Source organism: Dermacentor variabilis, unplaced genomic scaffold, assembly GCF_050947875.1.
Source record: "Dermacentor variabilis isolate Ectoservices unplaced genomic scaffold, ASM5094787v1 scaffold_15, whole genome shotgun sequence".
NCBI classification, from domain to species: domain Eukaryota; kingdom Metazoa; phylum Arthropoda; class Arachnida; order Ixodida; family Ixodidae; genus Dermacentor; species Dermacentor variabilis.
In genome coordinates this window covers 9438015-9459440 of record NW_027460313.1, presented here as the reverse complement: position 1 = coordinate 9459440, position 21426 = coordinate 9438015, and the positions used below count along the sequence as shown (strand labels likewise).

The window sequence follows — 21426 nt, the reverse complement described above, 5'->3', positions numbered from 1 at the left end:
ACCAGCCAATCTAATCAATGGTGATTTACGTATTCATTACTAACAATATCAATCAGCCGCTTTACTCCGGTGCTTTAGCGACCTGCCTATGTACTCACCGGTTGAAATAAAAAAAGAAGTTTTAGAGGTTCCACAAGTAAATTAAATGTTTTAGACGCAAAAGCAAGATCACATGGGAACATGCTGCAAGGGCATCGTTAAACTCAATTGTGAATATCCTTTTCACGGCAGTGACGCGGATGTGGCTTACGCTATTTTAAATGACAAATTCAAACCAGTATGCAACAATTGTTCTCCACATAAAAGAAACAGCATCAACGCACGGCACGTTAGCACATTATTGGCATCAATGTTCGCTGGTAGACTTGCGTGCTACCTAACATTTTTGTATGGAACATTTCCAAGGAGTCTACAAGTTGCCAAAGTGTATATTATCCAGAATGGTGGTGATAGAAAAAACATAATAAATTGCATACCATTATCGATTCTCCCTATTTTAACGAAAGATATCGTAAAACAATATTGAACACGCGAACGACCTCTTTTTTTTTTCTTCGCAAAGTGTTTGACGGCAGCAGAGAAAGCATTGCCGGAGACAACCTACACAGGAGCACGTGTCCTACGCAACTTGGAGCCTCACCCCTATAATGCCGGCCATCAAGGGGTGGATGACCGGTCGTTCTACCTGAAGAGGGCTACACGCGGCGGGGTTCGTGGAAAGCAGCCCTCGCCCAAGGAGGGAATAAAAGGACCAGCTACAGTGAATCTCAGGTCTCTTCCCCTCTAAACTCGGCACCTGACGAACTGATACCGTAGAAGCAACTAAGAACACGTCTCCACATCGAGATGTAGAAGCTATTCACTGATATTACCGAATTTTACAATTAGCGTTTGCAACCACTTGTAAATGCATTACGCTTGTAAATAAATAGCGTTATCCTCACTACGCATGCTCCGTACGTTATTTCGGCTCTGCGGTCTACGTACGCTATTTAATAGACAGCTTTCGAACAGCGCTTGTCGCCTTATGTACGCTAAATGCAAGCACATTTTGGAACGTTATGGTGCGTTTACTTTTGGTTGCAAACGCTATTCTAAAGCTGTCTGTCGTACGTCAGTACGCTAAGAAATAGCCTTATCGAACATGGAGGCAGTCACGGCCTCCGCTTCAGCGTGAATTCTCATGATAGATACACTCTCGCCATCGTTGATCGATAGTAATTTAAAAGTAGCATTCCCTTCCTCCAAGCTCACCTGAAACGTTTGTTATGAGTAAATTGCGCGTCAAATCACTGAGATCGTTTGGCGATTCCTGCGTCCGTAGGCCTAACAAGACGAGTCGCCCTAGAAACTGCACAATGGCTACTAATGGATTGTCTTGGATTAGATATGTTTGGAAAGAGGCACCAGAGCGCCCTGACTTAACTTGTTCGTAATCCTTTGTGTTCATATGTGTGTTTACTAGTGAATCGCCTTTAGTTGTGCCCCCGATACCAGTAATGTATCATTCACTATATTTAAAGGCAACAGCATGTCACTTGTAACATACCCGTCAACTCCTCCGCATTTTTCGTAACCTTCACGAATTTGGGATTGTTTTGCGATTTTATTAACATTGTGTGAGGTCTCACGAAAAAAGTTGCAGTTTCGCCCGAATAGCGAAGCATGGATTTGCGATAGCACGTTAGCAGACAGCTATACGAAGTAAGGACAGTAGCTTTATCAGCCCTGTAAACTTGGGAACATGCGCTTAACGACTTAATTACCAACCATGGTGTCCGCGCAGACAATCAAAAGTTGAACCCATCACATTCGATGAGCGCGGACACTCGCTGTCAAAACGCTGGTGTGAGCAAGCGCGGCAGTAGCAGCGTGCGAAGTGACCTTCGTGTGCTCTATCGCTTGAACATAACAGCAGCGAGAATACAGCGCGTACAAAGGTATGAGGCCATCTGAAGATCCCTTTCAAGATACGGCGCGCTGCCGCCCGCGGCCGTGCAACATACACACTTGTTGGCGGAGTAACAGACTGGAGGACGCCCTCCCCCCCTCCCTTTCTGCCGCGTTGCCCCCCCCCCCCGCTTTCCTGCATATACGTCGCGCGAGATTGAGTCACGATCGTCAGTTCCCCTTGCGCCCTATCGCGAAATGCGCAGTTGCTACCGGAGCACTACGCCGCCCCCCTACCTCCCTCCAATCCCTCCACGGCCTTTCGCGCGACGTAAGACGGCGCGTTTGCCTTGCGCTTTCTTCCTTCGCGCACGCCAGATTGAGCTGCGATCGCCGGCTTATCCTCGCGCATACAGTATACGGCGCGCAGCGACGATTTTATCACCCTCGGACTTTACATGGAACCTCACGGCGCCGGCGACGCCGACGGCAGAAATGCGCCTGGAGTGTCCATATAGTTGCTATCGCAATAAAATTCCGCTCGAGAAAATGTTTCGGCTGTCGGTGTCCGAGACTCCCCTTGGAAGTTTTCCTATGGTGAAAGGATGCAAGAGGGGCGCTTCATTCGAGGGAGCTGATGCCGGCACGTTGCTCAAGGAGGCGAAATCTACAACAGCAAATGTTGATGAAAGACCGAGATGATCGAGGCGCACGCTGGCAGCCTCAATTCAACAACAGAGCCCATAAAAATACTCGGGGCCCGTGTATAAGCACGCGCTATCTCTCGGCGCATGCGCATGCAACAGTAGCTTACGAGCACGCGAATATGCCATGCGAATGACTTATCTCATGACTGATTACGTCACAGCATCCTCAAACAATTTCTTTCCAATTTTCGCGAACTTCTATCCCGCGAAACTCTCCTGACCATCTTCACGCACTACACCCATTGCAACCTTCATTGTAGCCTTGAAATAGATGAGATCTTCCTGGACTTTGTAAAGGCCATTGACGAAGTACCCAACTTAGGCCTAATGCTGAAGCTCTCACAATCTAGCTTACATCATAGCATACTCAACTGGATCGGAGAATTTTTAACACGCCGCTCTCGGTCAGTAGTCATAAATGACCAGCATTGTAACCTCTTTTCAGTTACGTCAGGCCTCCCCCAAGGTTGCTTTCTTGGTCCTCTTCTGTTCCTTATTTACATATACAGTTTACAGCTATCTGTTTCCTGCAACATGCACATGTTCGTCGACGACTGTGCTATAAACCGTACAATCACTAGAGCTAACCGCCGTGGTTGCATAGTGGCTATGGTGTTGGGCTGCTAAGCACGAGGTCACGGGATTGAATTTCGGCCACGGCGGCCGCATTTCTGTGGAGGTGGAATACGAAAACACCCGTGTACTTATATGTCCATTCTTTGAAAAAAAACCACATGGGCGCATTTTCAGGGCATCGCTAAATAAACATGATTTAGGTATAGGTGGAAAACACCCGTGTACTTAGAATTGTGTGCACGTAAAAGAACCCTAGGTGGTCCAGAGTCCCCCACTAAAGCGTGCCTCATAATCAGATCGTGGTTTTGGCATGTGAAACCTCGTAATTAATTTCTTTTATCACTAACGACTAGAACAACCCGTCCTCCAAACTTATCTCATCCACGTGAAGGAATGGTGTGATAAGTGGCTCGCGACGTTTGACCCTAATAAATGTAAAGTTCACTCACCGGCAAACTCCACGTTTCCTACAAAATTTCTAATGTCCCCGTTCAACTATTCTTGTCCTTCAGATATCTTGGTGTCACCCTTTCTGGGCACTTGTCTTGGCGAGAGCTTGTTACTAAACGTTATCGCATCTACTACCCAAAGCCTGGCATACTTGAAGCGCCACTTGTGCCACCTCATGCAAAATTTTTAGCTTAAAGCTCACTTGTCAGATCGAAACTAGACTATATAGTCGCGCCATATCGGGTGCCCGCCAAGCATACCTCAAAAAAGAAAAAAGAAACATCGAAGCAGTTAGATGCCGTTCCATCAGATTCGGTAATTCCGCATACACATATGACACCATGCATTTAATATTTTAAAGTACAATCTGATTTATGTATTTTCTATTCCTCTGCACCATCGCATTGCAAGCCTTTTCCTCTTCCTCTTTTGTTATTTTTCTCTCAACCGCATGGCCTGATATTTCAGGTCCTGTGCGCATATGCAGGGTGTCGCACGTAACTTGAGTCGAACATTAAAAATATGCAAAAATGTCACGCAGCGCGACAGAACCAAGGGAACGCTGCTTGCCGTCGCTTGTAGATGCTCAGATTATAATGTTTTTTTTCATTTCGCCTAATTAGATAATTAGTCTTGATTAATCGATCAACTACTCAAATATAATAAGATGAAAAGTGTGAATAAGAAAATTGTAAAGCAACACGAAAAACTCCCGATACAGCTTTCCGTTGCTCGATACGTGCCACATAAGTGTTTTTTCCGAGCGTGATAAAAGCTCGCGAGTGTACGCAAAGTGCCTCGAGCAGCTTTCGCGCGGGGGAGAGGGGGAGGGGAATGCTACAAGCGAATTATGCTCATTCTTGAAACCAGATATATTACACATATGAGTTTCGCGTGCCGGAAATAAGTGCGGTAAATAACAGTGCGGTTTTGCTTTGTTCTGCATTTACAATCCAACTCGTATGATGCAATCACTTTGTTTTATTGTAGGCGGTGAGTAAAATACGAATAAAACTATAATTTTTAGAGCTACTCTATTCCAAATTGACGAGCTTAAGTTGTTTCTCACCTGAAACACAACTTTGCGTTGCGTGTCAGGTGAGACCGATCATCATCGATAACTACAAAAACTTACACAAACTCTGTGCAAAACGTAGAAACTCCGTTTACATGCTACCGTGCAATATAGTGTACTAAATGGTTGCACGACAGAGAGCTTTGACCTAACCACTTTATAAAACGTTGGGTAAACATTTAATGGTTGCACACACTTCCACATCAAGGAAAATTAGAACATGCTCTTTTTCACTTATGGCTATAGAGACGCTTGTACAAAAAAGTGTTGAAATGTTATTCGCGTGACAACCCAAATTCTAAGGAGGTAATTACCACGTAATAATCAGTGTTTGCATTGCTAAAGTATCCACAACTGATAACTTTCTCCAGCGTATGAAAAACTATACGCTAGGCTATGCATTCAGTTTTCCGTGTTTAAATCTGAAGAGCGTGTGCACACACACACACACACACACACACACACACACACACACACACACATATATATATATATATATATATATATATATATATATATATATATATATGCCAAGAGACAAGAAGGACGCCACAGGCTTAAACACAAGCACTGCACTCACGGGTGAAGGGAAGGCCTGTGAAAAGGAATGATGCGGTTGGCCCAGCGACGCCTCCAATACTCGGCGCCATTGCTCTTTTCCTCAGGCGACATGACGGTCTAAGCAGCACAACTAAAACAAAAAAAGAACGAACTAAGCTTTCATACAAGAAAAAGTAACACAGACGCTCGTCCCAGCTCGTAAATCGGCCACGTTAGCCAAGCGTAAAGCACAAAACGGAACTTTTTCTGTAAAATAAAAACTGCCCTATTGCAGTACCTTCTAAAGCTGTTTCAGGTTAGAGCGCCTGTCGCCCACTACAGTGCACAGTGTAAGCAATGCACTCTTTAGGCGGGGACCGTTCTCGGCTTGCTTGAGAGGCGCGACCGACCAGATAATGCAAAAACGTCGCGCGCTCGCCGGTCCGCTGATGGCAGCGGCTATCTATCGGTGCTCCGACGCAAACAGCGTCACCGCGGGATTGCTGCAAATACGTCTTTCAAATTTGGTCGCCGTAGATGACTAATTGTGTGTCACGCAGAGGTGCGAAATTTCATTAATGCCAGGAATTATTGTAGGCACGGCAGGAAAAAATATGCCCGAGATTTTAACTTCTTTTAACCCTCGTAACAAAGTGCCACCGGTAATTTGTGTGAAGGCTGAATTCGCTATGAACTCTGTGGTTATGTCGCGAATTCGCGGCGCATGGTACTTAGCTACAAATTCCGTTAGCCGGCACACATATTGCTGGAAAAAAATTTGTCTGAGGAAGTTTCTGGGGTTGCGCAAAACGGGTTATGTGGCCCTAAAGATGACCACATATTTAAATGATAGGTTACACGACTTCTAATTTCATTAGGATTTTTTTGCCTATTCAGGGGTTTTGAGCCTATCTATTTATCGATCCACTACACTAGCACAGTCACCCAAGTTGTCTGCCCGCTTGGGCTACTCTTCGTCGTGATGCCATCGTGGTCATGCCATCGTCGTCATTCCAGCTTCGTGATCTAACTCCCGTGAAGCCGTCGTCGTCACGCCTTCTACGCTGACCCATTGGCCCACGTTGTATAATAGCTTGGACCGCTAGGTACGTGCTCCTCGTCGGGATGCCATCGTGGTTGTTGCATCGTCCAGCTGTCGTGTTGCATTCCAGCATTGTAATCCAACCGTCGCCATGCCGCCGTGCTTACGCTGTTACCGTCGCGCCATCGTCGTCAGACAGTCCTACATTCATTGTCACACCACCATCTGGATGCTGTCGTGATCGTTCCATCGGCGTCACTCCTGCTTCGTCATCAGACACTTGACATGTCATCGTCGTCATACAGGCTTCGCTATGTAGCCTTCGTCACGCCATTGTCATTATACAACCGTCGTCATCCCTTCGTCATCCCACAGTCACCATCATGCATTCCTTTCCATACTGATGTGATACCGTCGAAGGTCCATCCATCATTATTTTAACCTCGTCATCCGACTGTCGTCATGCCGTCGTCGCCGCGCCTTCGTCGTCACGCAGTCGTCGTTACATCTTTGTCGTTATGCGGCTGTCGTCATACCACCTTCTCCCACGTCAGTCATTCTTGGGCATTCCATCGTAATCAAGTGGTCGTCACTCTGTCAAACATTGGTGGTTGGATTACCCCACTCTCCGTTCCGGAGGGGATGGGGCGACAAGAAATGCACCCCGCGGGCATTTATGGATGGTTCGACTGCTGACCGGCGAAAAGGTCCACGCCTGATCGACCGTGGACCAGAGGCATGAGACGGGAGGCGACGTACAAACAAACACTCAGTTTAATAAAATAAGATCACGCCAACGACATGATAAAAAAAGAATAAGCAAACTGCAAACAGATGGTGCCAAGCTTCGCGGAAGGCGTGCGGGTCACACACAACACCAACTCTGACCTCCCACGTGGTGGGCGTTACAAAGCCCACCAGGTGGGAATTTTTAACACTCTCGAAATAAAAAACAATTCCGCTAAACAAATGCAAAATACACGCGACAATAAACGCGGAAAGCACTACACTAACACAACATACAAGAATCAACACGCGATGAATAAGTAAATGAAAGATGAAACGCGATTAAAAAAAATGAGTGCGTCGGAAAGTTCTGAGAGCAGGTTGGAACACGAGGCTTATCTGTGGCGTGCTCGCCGAGATCCCGATCTGAAGAAGCGTCGGGCTGCTGGTACCTCGCTGCCGAAGGTCTTGACGGACTTGCACCGTCTGGTGGTGGTGAACTCTTTATTTCGCCAAAAAAGAGGGCACCAGTCCGAGGACCGGTTGCGCATGCTTAGAGGAGGTCGGCGGGAATCTCTTGGGATGCCGCGGCTTCCACGGCGCGCTGGATGAGCCGCGTTGGTCTGCTGGCTCGGAGGCACGTAGCACCGTCTGTCGATCTACCGGCGAAGACTTCGGCCTGGGGATTTAAGCCTGTCGCCCACATCTTCAGCTGTCTCTCTGTGCACGACCACGCTGCTCCGTCTACCAAACCACTCTGCTCTTCGCCGAGGCAACCTCGTCCCTCATCACGCTCTGGCGACCCACGTGGTCAACCGGTCCGGCGAGGTCAATGGGGAACTTTCCTCCCTATCGCCATGTAAGTGGCGCTGCGGCTGCGGCGGTGATGGCGGCCATCTCGAGATAGATACGGACACGCACTTTGGGACACACTTACATGACCAGGAATTGGGATGGATGGATGCATGGATGGATGGATATTATGAGCGTCGCCTTTGGAAGAAGGCAGTGGGTTGCGCCACAAGCAAGAGCTTGGTGGCGCAACCACCAACCAGGAGGAAGGAGGAGGAGGAAGTAAACTTTAGTGCCCTAGAAAGAGTAATTCAGCGGTCGGGCCGGATGTCTTCATCTTCTATTGGTTGATGCCGATCTCCGGCCTGCATGGTTGGTGCCCCTATTCCAGGGCACCACTGAGCGTGGCTCCTCTTCGGGCATGATCCACCAGCCTCCGTTGGAGGCTAGGGTCGCCGCTGGAGAGCACGCTCTGCCACTGCTCCGCACTCGGATTTTCTATTTTGTGGAATGCCTTATTCGTATTGCACTCCCATGTGATGTGATAAAGTGTGGGTATTGCGCCACACCACGGGCATGTGTCACTGTATTGACCTGGGAACATTTTGTATAGTTTATGTAAATTTGGGAAAGTTCCTGTCTGCAGCTTTCGCCAGTAAACTGCCTGTTCTTGAGTGAGTGTATTGTGAGGCGGGGGATATCTGATCCTCGTCCCTCTATGGTAATTTAGTATGTCAGAGTAACATCGTCAGACATCGCAACCAAGGATGGATGGATGGAAGGTAGGAGCGTTCCCTTTGAAACGGGGTGATGGCAGTTGCCACCATGCTCAGATTTTTATTTTTATCTGTGTTGTGTGTTATTGAATTTCTTGATTTTCTTTAAATACGTCTTCCTACCCTTTTAACCTTATGTCACCTCTCTGCTTTTGAGTCACCAATCCTCCAATCGCCTTTTGCTAATTTCCACCACATATTTATTTACATGACTGTTATTATCTGTGAACCCTAGGGCCTCAGGAAGGGTGACTGTGGCCGCATCGACATCGGGCCATCATTTTACCATCACATTTTAGTATGAGGTGTTCCATTGTTTCTACATATTTAGCACACACAGTACATGTGTCTTCTTCTCCGTTAAATTTCTTTTTATAGCTCCGCGTTCTAAGACATCCTGATCTAGCTTCAAAGAGTAGGGCACTGCATCTTGAGTTATCATAAAACGCTTCCTTGCTGATCTGCTGTTTCCAGTATGGATATAGTTCCATGCTATGCTTCTTTTCCATTGAATTTATCCAATTTTTCCTTCCGCGTTTTTAACCTGTCGTTCTATGCTCTGTCTTTCTTCGTCCTCGTGTCTGGCATACTTACTGGTTAGCTTCCTAGTTCTTTTATGCCATTGTGAGTCAACGCTCTTTCTGTCCCAGGACATTTCTGTCCCAGGAGCAAGGACATCGGCGAACAGTGCCTCTAGCGGCCGCACCTGGAAATCGGCGCGTTTTCTATGGGAGAGCGTCGTTTTTTCGCGAATGGCTAATAATGGAAGCCATCTTTCAAAATATTCCCATGAAATTTCTTTGGCTAGTAAAAAGTGGTTTGCAATGAAACTATTGCATCGATTCGTATATTCCCGGGGATTTATCAACTTGAATGACTCAGCTTTCAGCTGGTTGCAGTAGCAGCAGTTGAAATGGCAAAAAAGTTGTTCCAAAATTGCAGTTTCAAAACAATGCGCGTAATTTATTGTGGTAAGTATATAAAGGTGGTTTTGCTTACAGCAGCCGGTTGAAGTGATAGCCAAGCGCCCTAAGCAATTGCAGATCGAAAACACTGATACCGTGAGCACGCGTCAGTCGGTTCGAAGCCAGCTGCTCCTTCCTCTTTATTCATCGCTTTGTCGTTGGTTAGTCTGGCACTTTTCTGCCAGATGGTATATTAAAAAATGCAGGTTCGTGTTTTGTTTCTTTCTGTTTTCCCAAAACCAACATTTTCGCAAAAAAAAAATAGCTGGCTGCTTTCGTGAACATGCGAACGTGCTTCCAAACTCCCTTTGCACTTTAGATATAACGTCATTTTTTAATAACTCCCGATAACGTGTTTTCAAAGTTCCTTTCTTTCTTAAGGCGAAGATTTATGAAGATATTGCTGAGAAATGCTTTTGCCTATCCAGCTGTGTCATGGAAAAGGCGCGGTTGTGCGGTTCTTGTGCTACATGAAACATACGAGAAAGAAAGAATTAGCGTCCAGTTTGCGCAAATAAAATACACAAAAGTATCACAATTACTAGGAGCCGCATGCGTAGTATTCGTACAAAAAAAGAGAGTTTAAAAAAAATTAGCGATAGCTCAGCATGCTTTTTGTTTAGTGGCACTGGTGATAAATGAATAGTCAGAGTAAATGATCTTACCATCCGATACTGCACAGACTCGCGTGTACTGCATATTCCGAAGATTCCATACCAATTTGGTACTGCGCATTCCTATTAGAATTTCGGCCTGTATTAGGCCTACCTGTGTTACGCCTACCGAGGTAGGCGGTTGCTTCTTGGGATGTAGCCGAGGCTATGGTAGATGTGATTAATAATGCTGTATGTGTGAGTATAGGCTGACTGGGATTATAACAAGCACGACAAGGTATCTACGTCAAGTCACGGTCGAAATTACAGAGCCCCTTATTGTATACAGGGTGTCCCAGCTAACTTGGACCAAGATTTTAAATATACCCAAAAGCTCTAGAGAAATCGTACAGACTGTATAGTAGCCGTAGTCGTATGTACTTACGGCCAGCATTTTTTTCATCACGAAGTATTACTTAATTATTCACTTTTAATTAGTGAACTCTTTAATTATTGCTTGAATCGCAAACATATCAATTACAAATTTGTAGGGCACCTTAAATAACCTCCGAGTCAAGCATTTATTTCGTGCTGAAGTGTTCCTGGTTATTTTTTCCAATAAAAAACGAAAGCCCTCGAAATACGCGAAATACGAAATAGATGCGCACTCGCACGCCGCTACTCAAGCGCCTACAAGCAACCATTGAAAGATATACAGCTGCATTCTGTTATCACCACATCGTACAAGGCTCCGCAACGCTTATCAATGCGTCAGCGGCGTGTTCTCTTGGTGCCGCGACCATCGCACGGCGTGAAGCCTTGTATCGAGCTGCCGCGACTAGTAAAGCCGCGTATCCGTGGCTATTCACTTGGGAGCGCTTGAGTAGCGGCGCGCGAGCGCCTATCTATTTCGTATTTTGTATGTTTCGCGCGCTTTTGTTTTTTCGCGGTATAGCCAATGAGGCAAAGCTGAGCACTAAGCAAATGCTTGATTCGGAGGTTATTTGAGGTGCTTATGCGTGTGAGCGAGAGTGCGTTTCTGTACGAGGGAGACTGCATTTGTTGGCGAGGTGGAGAAAACGTGTGTAAGCGCGAGGCAGAGATAGTGTGTGTGTGTGTGTGTGTGTGTGTGTGTGTGTGTGTGTGTGTGTGTGTGTGTGTGTGTGTGTGTGTGTGTGTGTGTGCATGCGTATTTGCATATGCTTGCGCGCAAATGCGTGTATGCGTGTGTGAGCGTTCGCGGCGTGTGTGCATGCCTGCATCCGGGCGTGCGTTGTTAGGAACGGCCTGCAGAGGTGCCGACATGCAAATTTTTCCGAGCCAGCTGCAGCAGCGGGGTTGGCGTTTTCTAGGAACCGACAGTGTCTCCAGCCGAACGGCGCCACTAGGTCTACTGTGGAGCCTTGCTTTGAAAGGACGACAAGGCGTCATTCCGCAGCCTCTTGGCGTCACGATGTCTGCTGCGGCGACTGACTGTGTGAGGAGGACAATACGCCGAATCTGAAACTCTTCGTCGCCGGAATGCCGGCACGAAGTCAGCGAACCAGGCTTTGTTAGTCAACTCGCCATCACCGACCTGGTCTGTCGGGAGCGGGGGAGTTCCTGAGCGAATGTACTTTGCGGCACCGTCCCACGCGCCTTTCAAGACGCAAGACCCAGTTCTGCGAAGACCGTCTCGCCTCGGTGGGGGCAGTGAAACGTGTGCGGAAGTCTGTGTCTAAGCCCTCCCCCTCAAAGGCGGCTCGGCTACGATGACTCTGGTCGAACGTTTTCCCTCACCTAGGGATCTAGGAAGGACAGAGTGTATTTAAGGAGCTGTTGCGCGGCTTCTCAGTGTGCTTTCTCTCGCAGTCATGCTAGACTGGTGAACTGCAACGTCCTTATGTAGATGCTGTAAATAAACCCATATTCTTCTTTCTCGATGAGAACAAGTCTTTCACTTCAACAACGTCCTCAGCGTGGATGAGTTGGCCGACGGCATTGGCCAGCTACCATCTAATTCATGCCCGACTCCTAGCTTTACGACTGACTGACAGCGCTGAGACGAACTTTGCGACGTGTTGCTGTGTCTGCGGTGAGTGCTTGGTTCTTGGTTTGACTCTCTAGGCTTCATTTTGTGGTTGTTCTGTTTAGAACAGTAGGGAAGCTAGATTGTTGATTCTTAGCTAGGTTGTGTTTTCCTAGGTAGGTTTAGCGAGCAGGACCAAGGCAGTACAGCAGCAATCGTGGAGTTAAGGACACTGCTGCGAGACGAATGGTTGATTGTTGGTGAGGAACTGGGTCTAGAGGTACGCAAGGAAAAGCTAAAATCGGAATTGTTGCAGCTAATTTTCGAACAGGCCAGTGAGGAAGACATTGAAATTGGGTTGCAACTTCTTAAGGAAAGAGAGAAGCGGGACAGAGAGAGAGAAGAACTGGACAGAGAACTAGGGACAGAGCGAGAGAGAGAGAGGAACGCGAGAAAGATCGCGAGTTAAGAAAAATGCAACTTGAACTTGAAAGCAAACGTTTGGAGCTGTCTCAAGGAAGTGAAGGGGCTCTGGGACGATCAAGTGATGCAGACTCATACCCCATGGACAGTCTGTCAAAGCCATTCGAGGTCGGGAACGACATAGGCTTGTTCCTTGGAAATGTTGAAAGGACTTGCGAGATGATGAACTTCGTTCCGGGTGCATGGCCACTGCTATTGCTGTCGATGTTGCCGTGCGAGGCTGCGGAAGTAATCGCCAGACTCAGTGCGCAGGACGCATATGATTATGCGAAAGTTAAGGCTAGTCTTTTGAATAAGTACCGCCTTTCAGCCGAAGCTTTTCGGCAGAGGTTTAGAAGCACAGGCAAAAAGGATAGCCAGGGTTATTCGGAGTTTGCATATAGCTTAAAGGCAAACCTAGTCGAGTGGCTGAAAAGCGCAGAAGCGTACGACAGCAGAGACATGATCGTTGAATGCATGTGTCTAGAGCAGTTTTACAAAAGCATCCCCCAAGCTGTGAAACTGTGGGTGCAAGATAGAGGAAATGTAAAGACTGTGTAAAGGGCGGCTGAATTAGCCGAAGAGTACGCAACGCGTAGAAAGCTTAACGCCGAGGACAGAAAAGGGGACGGCCGAAATGGACCGCGGAAACCATTTCCGTTCAAAAAGGGTTTGCAGACTATACGATCGGAGCCTGTAGAAGTGGAGCAAAAGCATTCAGAAAAGAGCGAGGGGAAATCAAACGGGGAAACCGTACGAAAAGAGCAGAAAAGAAAATTTGAATCTTTCAGACCGATTCGCTGCTACAAGTGCCACAAACTAGGACATATCGCGGTAAACTACGGGAAGCCTAGCGTAGTTTTCTCCTACGTGCTTGAAAAAGACGAGAATATGAAACTTTTATGCCCATACCTTCACGACCTGCAAGTTAATGGCAACCCATGCCGGGTGCTGCGAGACAGTGCCGCCACTATGGACATTGTCCATCCGTCTTATGTGACGGTAGATGACATCACTGGAGAAGTAGCATGTATTAAACAGGTTGTAGAAGAACACAGCGTGTGTCTTCCCATGGCCAAAGTCAAAATCAGTGAACCATTCGGGGAGCTCGTTACCGAAGCTGCAGTTTCCAAATTTTTGTCCCTGCAGTACCCTTACACTTTTTTCGAATGGGTCGGATCAGTTACTGCGTGTCAAAGCGCTTAAACTGGGAGAGGGCGTAGTACAGGCATTGACGCGAGGCCAAGCTCGTAAAATCACGTCGCTTTCGGCTGAAAATGCATGAGCTAGGCTCGAGGGAAAAAAGACGGTTGAGGAAAGCCTGCCAGCTCACCAGCTCAATGAGAGCGTATCACTAGGGTGTCAAAGTTCACGCCTGCATGAAGAGCCAGCTGATGCAATCGCAAGCGAGACAGGATCATTACTATCACCGGCCTCAAAGAACTTTGATCAGCTCTTACTAGTGGACAGAGCCACTGGCAGCCGAGCAAAAGAATGATGACAGCTTAGCTAAATTACATCACACAGCTACAGAATTGGCATTGCTAGGCGCAACGTGATGATACAAGAGAAAGGAGGATTGTTGCATCGGCACTGCAGGGACCGAAAAGGCAGGATTCTAGATCAGTTAGTCGTACCTTTATAATGGGTAAAGGGAGGACCTTCTGAGTCTCTGTAATGGAAATTGGTGGTCTGACCACCTAGGCATAAACAAATCAAAGGAAAGATTGCTTATGGAATACTACTGGCCTGGCTGTTGCAAAGACATAAAAAACTGTAAGATCATGCGACGCCTCTCAGCGCTCGGGAAAACCAGGTAGCAGGAAGCAGGTGAGGATATACCTCTGCAATTTGATGAAGCCGTACGTAGAGCGGAGCGGAGTCGTTAACTGGTACCATCAAGGAGCAGGATGACACTAGTACCGAGTTTAATGAGTGTAAGACGACTTCCAACTCTGAAATCAGCCTGGAAGAAGTGGTAAAACATTCAGTAACCTTGCACTCTCTTAGACCAGAGCACCTAGATGAGCTAAGAGTGCTGTTAGGGGAATATCTCGACCGATTCAGCGATCGGCCACGTAAAACCGAACTAATAACGCATGAAATAGAGCTGACATGAACCGAACTCGTAAGATCGAAGCCTTACAGGGTGTCTCCACGACATAGAGAAATTATGGAGGCAGCGATACAGCGCACGCTAGAGTTGGGAGTTATTGAGTCCGCTGACAGTGACTATACGTCACTGCTAATACTTGTAGAAACCCCTAACAAGGACCCTCGTCCGTGTGTTGATTACAGGAAGTTATATGCCATGACTAGCGATCAGCTGTACCCGATACCCAACATTGAGGAACGAATTGAAAGAGTTAGCGCTGCTAAATACATTTCAACTATAGATCTCGTGCGGGTATACTGGCAAGTTCCCCTTTCAGAAAGTGTCAGCCGCTATGCCGCATTTATCTCACCTGTAGGCACTTCTAGCCCTCTCGCACTCAGCGTCGGGCTGAAGAACGCGCCGTTTAGCTTCTCTAAGATAATGAATATTGTCCGAAAAGACTTGCAGGAGTTCGCCTTGCCATATCTTGATGATGTAGCAATTTTTTCAGACAGCTGGGAACAGCACGTATCGCACCTCAAACAGAACGGTGTTCTCACGGTTAAGGGAAGCCGGCTTAACGATGAAAGCGGAAAAGTAGATTTGGCTGTTCGCAGGTTACTTATCTGGGCCATGTTGTTGGCCAGGGCACGAGACGGCCGACCGAGCTGAAAACAGCTACGATTGGAGCATTTTCACAGCCGCGCACGAATACTGACATTCGTTCAATTTTGGGACTTGTGGGGTACTATCAACTCTACATTCCGAATTCATCGCAAATAGCAAGTCCTTTAACGGACGCCCTCCGAAAGGGAGCACCTAATAGCGTGCACTGGGATAAGGACAAAGAGAACGCTTTCCGAAGTTTGAAGACGCTATTGGTTTCTCGTCCTGTGCTTCGCGCGCCAGACCACACAAAGGAATTCATAGTTTAGTGCGACGCAAGCGACAGACGTATGGCGTGGTACTAAGGTCGGCGACGACAATGAGGAACATCCTATCCTATATGCCAGCGGTAAACTAACTGCAAGAGAGGAAGCGTACAGCGCTTCAGATAAGGAATGCGCTTGTTTGGTTTGGGCAGCCCAGACGTTGTCGTGTTGCTTGTACGGAGCAAGGTTCACCTTCGAGACCGACCACTGTCCTCTGACATGGCTCAATCAAATGTCCCGCAAAAATGGCCGCTTGCTCCGATGGAGCCGCACTCTCCAAAAGTACAACTTCTCCGTTAGATATAAGAAAGGAAAGTTGCATAGCAATGCGGATGGTTTGAGCAGACTAATTAGAATTCTGCGTTTAGGGATCCAGCCTAAATTTTGGGGTTGTTATTGTTAATTTGGTTAAGCCAAGAAGATCCCCTCTCATTTAGCAGGATTCCCTCCATGATTTCTCAATTGGTCAGCACGAAATTCCTTAAAAAAAGAAAAAGAAATAGGCATAATGAAATGCAGTATTTTTGTTTCTGCACTTATGTTTTCTTTGAAGCCTAGCGGGTCTAAAGCGAGAACCAAGATACGTCATCTCGGCACAGAGCCGTGTTGTGGAGTTCGTTTTGCAGTTGCCTGTCCTTGTTGGATGTTTTAGGGCGGTGACATCATTACACAAGTGGTCGCTGCAAGCCAATGCATCACCCCCTTGCCACCAGCCATTCTCTTCCTGCCCAGCGGTTGTCAGCGCTGGACAGTCCGGGCCATGGAGGAGCTGTTAGGAACGGCGTGCAGAGGTGCCGACATGCAAAGTTTTCCGAGCCAGCTGCAGCAGCCGGGTTGGCGTTTTCTAGGGACCGACCGTCAGTCTCCAGCCGAACGGCGCCACTAAGTCTACTGTGGAGCCTTGCTTTCAAAGGACGACAAGGTGTCATTCCGCAGCCTCTTGGCGTCACGATGTCTGCTGCGGTGACTGACTGTGTGAGGAGGACAATACCCCGAGTCAGCAACTCTTCGACGCCGGAATGCCGGGACGAGGTCGGTGAACCAGGCTTTGTTAGTGAACTCGCCGTCACCGACCTGGTCTGTCGGGAGCGGGGTAGTTCCTGAGGGAATGTATTTGACGGCACCATCCCACACGCCTTTCAAGACGCAAGACCCAGTTCTGTGAAGACCGTCTCGCCTCGGTGGGGGCAGTGAAACCTGTGCGGAAGTGTGTGTGTAAGCCCTCCCCCTCAAAGGTGGCTCGGCTGCGATGACTCTGGTTAAACGTTTTCCCTCACCTAGGGATCTAGGGAGGACAGAGTGTATTTAAGGAGCTGTTGCGCGGCTCCTCAGTGTGCTTTCTCTCGCAGTCATGTTAGACTGATGAACTGCAACGTCCTTATGTGGATAGTGTAAATAAACCCATATTCCTCGTTCTCGATGAGAACAAGTCTCTCACTTCAACAGCGTCCACAGCGTGGAAGAGTTGGACGACGGCATGGGCCAGCTACCATCTAATTCATGCCCGACTCCAAAACTTACAGCATGAACGTGTGCGCGCGGGTTAATGCATGTGCGTATGCGCTTGCGTGCTTGCGGTGCATGCATGGCGGCATGTTAATGTGCACGTGAGCGACCGTGTGCGTTCGTATTTCAGCATGCGTGCCTGCGGACAAAAGTTTCCTTGTTTGTGTGCGCATTGATATTTGTGCGTGCGATGGAGAACGTGTGTACCTGCGTGTGAGGAAGAGGGTGTGTTCGGGCGAAAGATAGAGTGCGTGTCTGTGTGCGTGCGCGGGTGTTTGTGTGTTTGCGGGTGTGAGCGAACATTTTCCTTCTTACACCTGCTCTTCGAAACAAACGCGATGGGGAGACCATTAAAACCCGTATTTAAATCCACGAGACAAGAAGGAATGACACTGAATTAGTAGCATTATCTATATCTGAAAGCGAAATTGACAAAAAAGAAAAGAAAGCGCCTGTGACGCCAGTATTGCCGCCCTTTGGCGGCACTTCCCCGTAAGAAGCTGTCAAGCGGTTCCCCTTCATTATCTTGCTTCCGTCGGCGGCAGCGCAATGTCTTGAGGGCAATGACGTGCTAAACCTGCACTATCATTCAATCGTAATAATAATAATATTTGGGGTTTTACGTGCCAAAACCACTTTCTGATTATGAGGCACGCCGTAGTGGAGGACTCCGGAAATTTTGACCACCTGGGGTTCTTTAACGTGCACCTAAATCTAAGCACACGGGTGTTTTCGCTTTTCGCCCCCATCGAAATGCGGCCGCCGTGGCCGGGATTCGATCCCGCGACCTCGTGCTCAGCAGCCCAACACCATAGCCACTGAGCAACCACGGCGGGTATCGTTCAATCGTGTATGGTTTCCGTGACCAAGCAAGCTTTCGGCAGCGCATGTTCTTTGCGACATGGACGTTTCAACTTTAAACGGCTTGCCTTCGGAAAAAACGGATGTGAATAAATATCGACAGTCGTCTGGCGGCAAGGAACATGCTCATGGAGCCGTACCATTCATGACAATATCTCAAAAGGCCGGAAGCGGTCAGGTCGATGTCACCCACGATCTTTTTCCGCGTCAGTTGCGCTTTCAGGGAGCACTTAATTGCAAAAAATCGACAGTCGTCTGGCGGCAAGGAACATGCTCATGGAGCCGTACCATTCATGACAATATCTCAAAAGGCCGGAAGCGGTCAGGTCGATGTCACCCACGATCTTTTTCCGCGTCAGTTGCGCTTTCAGGGAGGACTTAATTGCAAAAAATTGGATATTAGCTGTTACAGGAGCCTGTTTAATAAACATATTTCATTCAACTACGCAGTCTCGAAGGCAGGCTCTAAACTCCTTATTTGGGTTAGCCACACAAGATCACTTATTTAAAAGCTAATTAATATACCTTCGTGAATTACACAACTGCTAAACTTGCTCCGTATCCGGAGGTTATCATCTGAACAGTCGGATAATAACAATAGTGTCGGGAAGATTTACATTGATTTATTTCTTAAAATTTGGTGCCGTTAAATACACCTCCTGTACATTGATAGTGCAGTAGGTTTCTGATAAAAAAGGTGCGAATTCTTGGCCAGGTTTATTTGACGCAATTCAAGTTGATGAACATAGAACGCATGTGCCCAACCGTACACCTCTTTCTTTACAGTGCATTCTCCTACATTGTAGAAGAAACGCCTCAACGCTGCGGTACATCACAAAAGGTGTGCAGGAGCATTATTTCCTCTCCCTAATAGATTTCTGAGCATTCGTGGCACCAGGCTTGGTTTCCTGGCGTCATCATGGATGAAAGGAGCACATACCTAGAGGCCCAAGCAGGCAGACTACTTGCGCCACTGGGTCGGCGTAAGATTACAACAGACAGGCAGGCAGGCAGGCAGGCAGGCAGGCAGACACAGACAGACACAGGCAGGCGGACGGACGGACAGGCGGACGGACGGACAGACACAGACGGACGGACGGACGGACGGACGGACGGACTACATTAAAGTGTTTTTGGGAGCGTGAAAGACGCCCACAAATGCACGCAAAATTGCCGCGACACTGGCCGCTCGAGGCACTTTGGGTGCATTCGTGGGCTTCTTTCACTTTCGGAAAAACACTTCTTTGTAGCGGAGCAACAGAAAGCTGTATCGCGAGTTTTTCATTTTTCTCTACGATTTTCTCATTGACACTTTCAATATAATTATAATATTTGAGTAGTTTAAGAATGAAGACTAATTATCTAATAGGTGGAATGAAAAAAAAATATCTGAGTATCTCCAAGCAAGACAAACAACACTACCTTCGTTCTGCCCAGCTACGTTGCATTTAGATATTTTTAATGTGGAGCTCAAGTTACGTGGGACACCCTTTATACACGCAGAGGTATTTACATTGTTTGACTATGGGTATGACTTGCTGTTGAATTGACACCATGTAATTATTCGTATTTTCATTAAACATAACAATTCACGATTTCTGTGTGCAGAAACTAAGGCCTAGGTTTGTCTCTGCGTTGCCACAAATATACACAGAATCAACGTGAGAGACGATGATTACGGAGATGAAGAGGCGCTATTTTCTGCATCCATTATTTATTAATTGTGCAATATTTAGTAATGATTACTTAATAGTTTATTTAATAAATTATAAAGAAAATGTCGTACCGAGTACGGGAGAAGCAAGTCTTAGCACATTGCGAAAGGGGCGAGTGACATCACCAGAAAAGAGTCCTGGTGGCAGGCCAAGCTCCAAATAAGGGTCTAGAGAATACGAGGTGCATACAAGGTTGGTGAAACCAGTTGAATTCCAGTGTAGATGTGTCATGTGGCGAGCAAACGATTGCAGTCACCACCCAACATCCCTCCTTTGCAGTTGTATAGGCGCCTGCAGTTCATGGTAATAAACACCTCCTGAAAACCATTCTTGGCAATTATTTCGTCATAGGCCATACTCGATTGCGTATTTCTTAAAGGCAGGCGCTGACAACTCCGTTATCGTGACAACTTACAACTAAAAGAACAGGTCACACTTTTGACTCTTGTGATTGTGGGAATACAAACAATATGGGTTCAGTGAAACGCTATCTTAAACAGGCAGTTTAGAATAGCGTATCTCGACTTACATACGTATTAGAGATACATTACGTATGTTAAACGTAAGCAACACTACCGCATGTTACGATGCGCTTCCCTTCAGAACTGAGTTTACAGGAACGCCAGCATAATAAGACGTTAGCAGACAAGGTGCTGTCTGGGGTCTCCTGACAAACATGTCCAAGTCATCATAATGCATTAGCAGCCATCCTGTCGTTTCTAGGCCGAGGGGTCTCGTTAGATCTACGGAAGCTGAACACCTGACGCTCCACGCTCGGCTCCAGGAGCTCAGTATTAGCCGCTTGGATGGCAGGCTGCGCTCGGAGTAAAATGTCTAGGGAACTTGTACTTCGTACTAATAGATGCTCAAGGCCACAATGACCAACTGTGCTTCTCGAAAACGACTGCTGACTATACGCGAACGCTTGCGACTGTTAGCGGTCATTGCTCCTGGAGTTTGTCTACTCTGGCTATCCCTTCACTATTCTTATCTTTTTTTTTTTTTGGTTATCTTTCCCTCGCTTTTCCTTAGTCGGTACAGCGTGCAAAGCAGGAACTCAAATGCATCGTTTCGAAGTGGACAGAGTTTAAAATTTGCTAAGGATATTTTTAACTGTTTAAACAGGGAACTGTTTACGCGGTCCGTGTTGCACACATATCCCTTGCGGTGCCACACCGATCCGGCCCAACCGACCCCCCAGCGGCGTACGTGCATCGATTTGACATTATCAACGAATGAGATGGCAGTTCCAAGTGAAATACTCACTTTGCGTGAATTAGCTGCTATGACACTACCTCTGTTGTCGTTGTCGGTGATTTCAATGTGGATGTGTGGGTAGCCAAAAGGGAGCGGTTTACGCGTTCCATGTTGCAGACCTATCTCTTATTTATGCGTTTTGCATGTATTTGAGCTGCCGGCATCAAAGAAAGGCCCAAGCTAAAGCTTCCTCTTATTGCATCAAACTGGTTCTCTATGAAACCCAGGAAGCTTAACGCTGACTATACTTAAGCCGGTGGCCGCAGGGGTTCACAAATAATAACAAAAAAGAAACAGCGAAGAAATGAAACCCAACGAAAGCTTTGCGGGAGCAGTTATCTCGGCCAGGCATCTCACCCGGAATGCCGATGAGCTGACTGGCAAGGAGTCTAGCAAGGAGAGCTAACGCCTCCTCTTATTTCATCAAACCGGTTCTCTAGGAAACCCACGAAACATAA

At 47.3% G+C, this 21426-nt stretch overlaps 1 protein-coding gene across 1 annotated transcript in view; it reads right to left on the bottom strand.

Annotated features, from left to right (window-relative positions):
* The window catches only part of LOC142567988 (thiopurine S-methyltransferase-like), a 54045-nt gene extending 32882 nt beyond the window's left edge, over positions 1–21163 (bottom strand). Inside the window, exons 1-2 of the mRNA XM_075678082.1 lie at positions 20978–21163; positions 5279–5389 (exon numbers count right to left, since the gene is read on the bottom strand). Coding sequence (XP_075534197.1) covers positions 5279–5370 — 92 coding nt within the window. The 5' untranslated portion in view covers positions 5371–5389; positions 20978–21163. The remainder of the gene's footprint in view (positions 1–5278; positions 5390–20977) is intronic.
* Positions 21164–21426: the final 263 nt, after the last annotated feature.